Source organism: Sinocyclocheilus rhinocerous, unplaced genomic scaffold (genome assembly GCF_001515625.1).
Source record: "Sinocyclocheilus rhinocerous isolate Xijiao unplaced genomic scaffold, SAMN03320098_v1.1 scaffold642, whole genome shotgun sequence".
NCBI lineage: Eukaryota > Metazoa > Chordata > Actinopteri > Cypriniformes > Cyprinidae > Sinocyclocheilus > Sinocyclocheilus rhinocerous.
Window position 1 is genome coordinate 288,186 of NW_015626390.1, and position 9,782 is coordinate 297,967.

Here is a 9,782-nt window from a genome sequence, read left to right on the forward strand (position 1 = left end):
ATTATATCTTAGATCATCCTGCTGCATATACAAAAAGTAGTGAACAGTTTTTATACAGCAAAAAATGGCATAGTATGCTATTCTGAAGTTGTATTAGAGAAGCATTAATAATAATAGCAATTAAGTTACATTTTAATTCAGAAAAGCATGTTTTTTTAAATGTCATAATTCTTAATATTATTGTTATAAGCACATGTATCAGTAACCCTAAAAAATGCTAACATAAACCTTTTCGATGTCTACTAAGTTTGAAAGAAAGACATGATCACGGTCTTTTAGATTTTGTTTTAATAAATATATTCAAAATTGCAATATTGAGAAAACCAGAAAAAGGCACTTAAAAAAAGCTACTGAAGCTAGTAGATTGGGTGTTGTGGCAGAGCATCTATTTCTCATCCTTAAGCTTGACATTTATTACGTTAAGCATTAAATGACTGCATCTCCTGATTACGTTCGGTTAAAATAATTACAAATAAATGGTTGTACCTTTGAGCATATGATATGAACATTTGAACACAAAACTACACTAATTATTTTTTTCCAGATAGTTGTCTTAACAACAAAGAGCTTTATCTCTGACTTCAAATATGCAAATTACAACATCCTTTTTTTTCATTTAAAATATACTAACTGAAAACATATTTGAAATCTGTAGGTATCAATAATTGTGCTCATTTCTAATGAGCGGTTTAAGGACATTTGGCTACAAACTACAGGATATCACCTGAATACACTGATACTCATCAAGAGCCACATAATAATTCAACAAATAATCCTTCATAACATATAAAATACACAGACATTTTCAGTTAAACACAAGACACGTGTCATAATGATTTTCTAAGAGCAACAATAAGTGGGAAATAAGTTGCAAACACTAAAATCAAAGAGGTTTTTGGCATGTAATGCACGATGCGTCTGACAGTAAATGAATATGCATAGATTATTAGCATATCAAACCAAACTTACATCACCCCCCAAAAAAAAAAAAATCACATACACCGGTCAGATAGTTTCTTATGCCAATATATGACTGTTGAAGAAGTTTGAAAGAACATGATAGAATATAAACAAAAATTCATATGATGATTTTAAATGGCATTTGATGAGTTTTTGCAATTTTTGGGGAGGGATTCAAGGATCCCTTTGCACCGCAACACTTGATGCACAGATATCCGCTCAGTTTGAAAAGAGCGAATGAGTGAATGTGCACAGGGTTTAAAAGAAGAAAAACTGATGTAAATATAAAGACTATACAAACTGTACATGTTTGCAAGGGACGAGAAGCAGCCAGTCCATCATAAAATACTGCTACAATACTGTTCTAAAAGAATGACATACAATGAGAAAATAAACAATTTAAAGGAAAACTGAGGATATCTGCAAACCTATCCGTTCCCAAACCTTCACGTGTGTGATACCCATGTCCATTATTTGCCTTCATATTTGGGGTTGATCACAGTTGTGACGGCACTCTTGTAGATGGGGTTCTCTCCCTGTGAAACACACAAAAATCTGATTTTAAAACTAAGAAACAAAATATACAGCCCAATTCAACTTCAACATGTCATCTAAATGCATTTACACCCCAAGAACGTGCAATAAACCTTGAATTAAAAAGGTACAAAAAAAATAAAAAATCAACACATGCAGCTATATATTACTCATATATATTTTGATGAACATATTAATGTCCAGTGAAGAAAAGCAAATTATTAAGTGAAACGCTCATTAAATATGACACAGCACTGTCAGATGCTCATGCTGTAGCCGATTATATATATATATTACAAATGGTGGTCAGGTACACACTCACACACACACACACACACACGTCTGGTCAGCTATCCTTGTGGGGACTCTCCATAGGTGTAATGCTCTGTCTGAGAGTGGACAGGGACAGACAACAGATCAACCACAGATGAAGCAACAGAAGAGCTGAAATCATGGACAACAAATGGAGAATAAAAGGGATGGAGATCTTCGAGAGATAGAAAGATTTCGTGAGCATCAAGAGAAAAGGAGCCAAAGCATGCATATGGAGTATAAATGAAGATGGAATAGAAGGTTTAACAAATAAATAAATAATAATAATAAAAAAAATATATATATAACCATAATAATAAAAATAAATAAATTAAACACTGATGGAAAAATATTAATTCCCAAAATGGGACTGAAACTACAGTGAAAAAAAATTTACCCACAAATTCTCTCCAGTTCTTTCCTATTTTCTTTTACTAATCTTGCATTGTTTACCGTGTATACATTTCTGTAACAAATCCTATAACATTCTGTTGAAACCATTAACATATCCCCACAAGGAATAATATCTGCAGTAAAAAATAAAAATACTTCATATTACCATCACAATAATTAATAAAACAGCATCTCGACAAACTCGTGGGACTTGCGTAGCGAGTCCTCGTCTGTGGTTTAAGGAGGTGGGGTGGATCAAAACTGATAAAACACTCTAAACAGAAAATACACTGTTACATTTTAGCATTGCCTTCATCATTGGTTGATTTAAAAATAATAATAATAAAAAAAAAATGAGCACAATGTACCACTGTAAACCAGTTAACATTTCATTCCCTTAATACATCATAGTTTGGGTTCTTGAATTTATTAATAGGGCTCTTGTAAATTGGATTCTCTGTCTGAGAGTGGACAGGGACAGACAACATATCAACCACAGATGAAGCAACAGAAGAGCTGAAATCATGGACAACAAATGGAGAATAAAAGGGATGGAGATCTTCGAGAGATAGAAAGATTTCGTGAGCATCAAGAGAAAGGAGCCAAAGCATGCATATGGAGTATAAATGAAGATGGAATAGAAGGTTTAACAAATAAATAAATAAATAATAATAAAAAAATATATATATATAACCACATAAACATGGTTAAACCCAGAAGAACAAATAAGGAGTCTTTTATCCCATCAGCTGCCACTAAAAACCTTGTATTTAAGTCTGAAGTTCCATTTCACTTTGATTAACTTAATAATTCAGAAATGAACTATATCTTATAAATTATTATATAAAATGTAATAATTTATTAACAATGAATCTTATAAATTAGACAAATATTTAAGTAAATTAAACTGGTTATAAAGACTTTGATAAAGTTGCACTTTCTGTTCTAAACACATCCTAATCAGGTTTTATTAACTGTTACAACACTGAATAAGTACCTTATTAAATACCATCACACCACATTCCCCGTGAATCAGCAGATTTTGAACTGCATTTGCCTAAGAATGCCCTTGTGAAAAAGAAATACACTTCGGCATACTTTAGCTTATTTTATTATGGCAATAATATATTTTTAAATTAATACACTAGTGAGAACTGAATGTAATATTTTTGGACACTGTCGGACAATGTTATTTGCAATTAAATGAAAATGTATTATAGATTAAATGTATTTTACATGCAATTAGCTGAACTTAAGAGTAAGTTTTTACATCTTTATGTGTAATTAATTTCATAATTACGTCTACTGCCTTTGAATATGGTTAAAGTGTATGAACATTAAAGGTGAACTAAAATACTTCAATGCCATTTCCATTGAAACATGAATGTCATGTATTTAAATATATTTGTAATTACAGAGTTGTAATTTAGTACATTTAATATATATTAACCTTAAATGTAATGTTGAATAACACTACAGTTAAAATTATAATTCAAATGATAAAATTATAATTCAAATCATGTGTATTTCTTTAAAGCATCACAAAAAGATGATTAAAACTATGATTTAAAATGCACTTAAATTGTGCATTATTTGACATTATTACAAAAGTGTGTTTAACAGTCATGAAAGTGTCTCTATGCGGTCTTTTATTTCATTAAAGTTATATTATCTGCAAGTACAGATTTTAAAAATATACTTTTGAGAACTGAAATATTGCGGGTTTTGTTTTGGTTCTGTTGTTGTTCCTTTCTATTTTTACAGGTTAATTGGATCCACCTGTTATCAATCACAAACTAGATATTTAAGAGACCTGGATCCTTTGTGAACACCATCCTGCATTTGAGCTTGGCTGGACCTTTAATTCTGTTAATTAGTAGTCATTTTCAGTACAATTAAGTGCACTTCTTTTTCACATGTGCACACAGATCTGCTCAGAAAGTGAGCCAGCAGAGGGCAGCAGAGCATCATCCTGACTGACCGCAGCTGCCCGCGACACACCCAGAAAAACAAGGCCCTGAAAATCCAGAAGCCTTTGCTTTACTTCCACAGCTGCCCTAAAATCCAGACGGAGCACTCGTAAAGAGGAAAACCACACTTCTGATGAAACAATCTTGGAATTTTGGGAACTTCAAGTTTTACAGCATGAGCTCAAATAAAAGAGTTCTTGGTCCAGTTTAAAAGATTTTTTTTTTTCATACCGTGTCCCACTTGGCGTTCATCTTCTCCTTCTCAAACTTGGCGAACTCGCGGCGGTCGTGAATGATCATGAGCAGCTTCCAGATCAGTAGCAGAGCTAGACCAATCAGAACGATGCCTGTGACCACGCCCGCTACGATGGGAATGATGTCAGGACCCGCCGGACACTCTGCCAAACCAAGCACACGTCAGTTCAGTAAAGGGGTCATATGATGTTGCTAAAAAGAACAGTATTTTGTGTATTTGGTATGTGCATTTTGGAATATCGCATAAAAAACGCTGAATGGAAACATCAAGATGCACATAAATTAAAAAAATTTGTAGGATAAACTTTTTATCCGATAAGAAAAAATGCGTATAAACTACGATGGAAACACATTTACAGAATAAATTCCTCCATGTGCATCGAAGAAATCATGTGACTTTGCGCTATGAGACGGGATAACGACTAACCAGCGGACCGATCTCGTTCAGAGCATGTATATGTTGTTATGGTCGTTCTGAAATGCCTGAGCAAAGTCTGTCATCAAAGTATTTCTGTATAATTACTGTCTTACACGACTACATTCCCAAACAGCAGCATCCGCCTCCGAAAGCAATTACTGCATCTACTGTGTTTAAAGTAATTTATCATAATTATTATATGTTATTTTATTTTTATTTATTTTTTTTTCCGTGTTCGACATCCTTTCCTATCAAAATGCTTGCTATGGAATGCGAAAATGCAGAAAATCGAACCTGATCCGAATTTTTTTTATGACAAATGAACGTTTCGGAGGCAGTGTGTACACGTGATTGACACAACATGAGGTCGTATTTATTTTTTAACGTGTGAAAATTTCGGACGAGACCTTTATTCTTTGCAACTTTATGGATCTTATATACTGTATGCACGAACAGCTTGTAACACTCCAAAGACAGAGGAAAACTTGAAATCGCATCATATGACCCCTTTAAAGCAAACAAACACTCATGCAGTTAAAGTAACAATACAAGTGACACAAACTCAGATATCTAAACCATGGCTCTTCTTTGTATTGATACGAAGCCTCACCTAAAGCCTCCACCACATGCACCTCCTTCTCCGTGTTGTTGACGGCGTAGGTGTAGTAGAACCAGCAGTCGTTGGCATCTCTCTCCTTGCAGTGCATGAGGGGGAAGGCCTGCACCGGCTGAGGGAGTTTATCTCTGTCCTTCACCTTGATGAGGTTAAAGTAGCTACAGTCTCTCTCACAAGTGTCTTTCTTCTCTCCTGTGCCAAACGCCCGGCACTGCACACACTCCCTGAGACAGGAAAGAGCCGGTAACACTGCGAGTTCAAGTGTGGATTGTGAAACCTACTTAGGATGGTGGGGGGTTTTTCCACACAGCAAAAGGCAAATATATATAAATGGTAACATTGCATTGGTTACAAACTCTGCAAAGAAACAGGGCTGATATTACACTTTTTTTAAGGTGTCCTTTTTACAGTATAATTATACATATTTAAGTACTGAGTAATATTAATTAACTACACGTACTTACTATATGGCTAGGGTTAGGATTAGGGTTACTTGCATGTAATTACGCTTAATGTATTGTTATTATAATAGTAAGTGCATTTAACATGTGCAACAAGGACACCTTAAAATAAAGTGTTATCAAAAACTCTACTAACTGTACTAATACCACAATAGTTGCCCATGCAGCAAATAATAATAATAAAAAATAATAATGAATACAAATCTGAAAATATATTTTAAAATATTAAAAAAACTGGCTACACACACACACACACACACACACACACACACATATATATGAGATTTCTTTCAAAAACATTAAAAAATCCTAATATATTAAACTTCTGGCCGATACTGTATATTAACTATATATCTATATTAGTGATATATACATATATTCTTTCTTTCTTTCATGCATTTATTTATTTATTTAATCTTATCACAAAAATATTGCGCAGCACAACTGTGTTCAACATTGATAATAATCAGAAATGTTTCTTAAGCAGCAAATCAGCATATTAGAATGATTTCTGAAGATCATGTGACACTGAAGACTGGAGTAATGATGCTGAAAATACAGCTGCGCATCACAGGAATAAATTACAGTTTAACATATATTCTCATAGAAAACTGTTATTTTAAATGGTAATAATATTTCACCATATTGTGGTTTTTATTTAATTTTTTCATTACAAACTTAATTTCAACTTTATTTCAAACTTTTAACAAGTGGTGTCACACTTTTACATATCCATGTTTACCCAACTAATATCCAAACAGATATATTTCTGTTTACATCAAAGTATATTTGTCATTTTTCACCCTAAAAATAAAAGAAATATGAAACTATTTAGAATTTTCTGACATTGGCATTCTATTGTCTTTAATGCATGCTATAAATAATTGTTTGAATTAACTGAGTTTAGTTTATACATTAAAAAAAAAACATATTTTGCTAAATGTATTTCAAGATTGGGAATGTACTTTCTTACCACTTGCAGTACATTTTATAATCTATTTTTGGCATTTGAAGATTTAAACAAAAATATTTTAAATTGGAAAAAATATATTTCATAAGCCGTGCTGTTTACATCATATATTTAGCATATATTATATCTATTTTGGACAGAAAAAAACATCTATTTTGCTGTGTAAGTGGTAACCAGCATATCATATGTTGTGTTACAATTCATCACTGAAGCTGTGCATGCACTGCATGTAGTTTAATCTGTCACACATTGTGTACACAGATGTGTGCTTGTTTTCCACTGACTTGTGCTCAGTACAGACTCCGGGGCAGGTGGGGCAGATCTCACAGGTGGGCCCCTGGAACTTGGGGTCGGTGCACCTGCAGGTCCCGCACTCACAGATCCCCCGGCCGTTACAGATCTGCTTGTTGGAGGCTAAGCAGGTGGAGGCGTCCAGAGAGCAGTCGCACGCGCTTCCCGTGTAGTTAGCGTCACAGATACACACCCTGCACTCACAGCGGCCGTGTCCTGCAGGAAAAACATCACATTAACAACCTTCATCTGCTGATTATAAACCGTCTGCTGTCTTCCTCTATTAATGGCCTGTTGAGTGATGCATTGGTAACATGCATGGTGTAAAACTGTTCCAGTACCTCCGCAGAGTTTATTATTGGAGCGGTCGCAGTTGAAGTATTTTTGTATTTTCATCAAGTTTGGTCACTTTTTTTGTCCTTTTGTGAACTCGAAGCACGTGCTAATTGCATTGCACTCTACATTCACCTTGCAGAAACTACATTGACACCCGTCTATAAATACTGTTTATGACTTATCAGATTAAAGAAGAGTCGAACCGTCATCTGATGTCCATTTGATTACTGCATAAGAAAACACCGGTTACATTTACGGTCACTATTGTGACCAGTGGGATAAAATGTGACCCTGGAGCACAAAAGCAGTCTTAAGTCGCTGGGGTATATTTGTAGCAATAGCCAACAATACATTGTATGGGTCAAAATTATTGATTTTTCTTTTAAACTATTTAGAATTTTCTGACATTGGCATTCTATTGTCTTTAATGCATGCTATAAATAATTGTTTGAATTAACTGAGTTTAGTTTATACATTAAAAAAAAAACATATTTTGCTAAATGTATTTCAAGATTGGGAATGTACTTTCTTACCACTTGCAGTACATTTTATAATCTATTTTTGGCATTTGAAGATTTAAACAAAAATATTTTAAATTGGAAAAAATATATTTCATAAGCCGTGCTGTTTACATCATATATTTAGCATATATTATATCTATTTTGGACAGAAAAAAACATCTATTTTGCTGTGTAAGTGGTAACCAGCATATCATATGTTGTGTTACAATTCATCACTGAAGCTGTGCATGCACTGCATGTAGTTTAATCTGTCACACATTGTGTACACAGATGTGTGCTTGTTTTCCACTGACTTGTGCTCAGTACAGACTCCGGGGCAGGTGGGGCAGATCTCACAGGTGGGCCCCTGGAACTTGGGGTCGGTGCACCTGCAGGTCCCGCACTCACAGATCCCCCGGCCGTTACAGATCTGCTTGTTGGAGGCTAAGCAGGTGGAGGCGTCCAGAGAGCAGTCGCACGCGCTTCCCGTGTAGTTAGCGTCACAGATACACACCCTGCACTCACAGCGGCCGTGTCCTGCAGGAAAAACACCACATTATCCCATTTAATCACACATTTTTGTCAGACATGAAAATATCAAGATGATGTGTCATAGTAACCCCTTGAAATAATCAATAGTTGTTTTTTGAAATTTTTATGGAAAGGTGTGTGTTTTATGGTTGGTCACAATTGTGGGATCATGTGTATACCGAAATAAAATTATTTCTGCAGTCATCAAAATTCTTATACATCTCAGCCCAGTTATTAACCCATTTTAAACGGTTTCATCACATTCTATGGTTACTATTATACAGATAAAAAACCCTTATAAAACACTGAATAGGTACACTTAAAAAAATAGTTATTATCCCACTAGTTACTATTGTGACCATCAACATGTTCACTCATTCTATGTCCACACTCAACAAAACTGAATAATTGTGAATTCATATATTAATACTAGACACCTTAAAGATAATGTGTACCAAAAATCTTTGTCATATCTTTATGTTAACATACTTTACTATCCTTTTGTTTTGGAGCCTTGATGCAGCTCATGGTGCAAACAAGAAGTAAAATGCTCTGGTCATGTGACAATTTGCACTAAACGTGTGACGCTGCACATATTTAATTGAGACCCTTTATTTTTCCATATTTGCAGGAAATGCACTAAAACACCAGTTAGTAAAATTTTTAGAGCTTTATAAATGAAAACCTTCTTTACGTAACAGGTATAGAAAGTATTATGTTCATATATATATATATATATATATAGAATTACACAAAAAAATGTTCAAATGTGTACCTGATATGCCTGTCTGTGTGTGTGCACCTTCCCCTTTAAATTTCTGAGTGCAGTGTTGATCCTAATTTCCTGTCTTTGCACCTCCTCTTCCCTTTCTCTGCATGGGAGAGGTGGGTTTCTAATGAGCTCTGATTAATCCAATCACATCTTTTTCTTTTAAATTACCTTTCTACTTAAATCTGTCATCTAAATCATATGTGACATTATTTTTCATGCATATTTGATTATTTTTGTATTTTCATCAAGTTAAAAAGACTTTATTCAAAAAGTATTCTCATATCTTCGTAAAATTACAGTTGAACCCCTGATGTCACATGGTTTATTTTAACGATCTCTTTGCTACATTTCTTGACCTTGATCATGTTAATTACATTGGTGTCTATGGGAGGGTCAGAGAGCTCTCGGAGTTCATCACAAATATCTTAATTTGTGTTCTGAAGATGAACGAAGGCCTTACAGG

At 34.3% G+C, this 9,782-nt stretch overlaps 1 protein-coding gene across 1 annotated transcript in view; it reads right to left on the reverse strand.

The window, feature by feature from the left end:
- Positions 1-273: 273 nt before the first annotated feature.
- Positions 274-9,782, reverse strand: part of LOC107713907 (integrin beta-1-like) — a 39,046-nt gene continuing 29,537 nt past the window's right edge. Inside the window, exons 13-19 of the mRNA XM_016519559.1 lie at positions 8,637-8,638; positions 8,331-8,553; positions 7,522-7,562; positions 7,174-7,396; positions 5,453-5,682; positions 4,401-4,567; positions 274-1,496 (exon numbers count right to left, since the gene is read on the reverse strand). Coding sequence (XP_016375045.1) covers positions 1,431-1,496; positions 4,401-4,567; positions 5,453-5,682; positions 7,174-7,396; positions 7,522-7,562; positions 8,331-8,553; positions 8,637-8,638 — 952 coding nt within the window. The 3' untranslated portion in view covers positions 274-1,430. The remainder of the gene's footprint in view (positions 1,497-4,400; positions 4,568-5,452; positions 5,683-7,173; positions 7,397-7,521; positions 7,563-8,330; positions 8,554-8,636; positions 8,639-9,782) is intronic.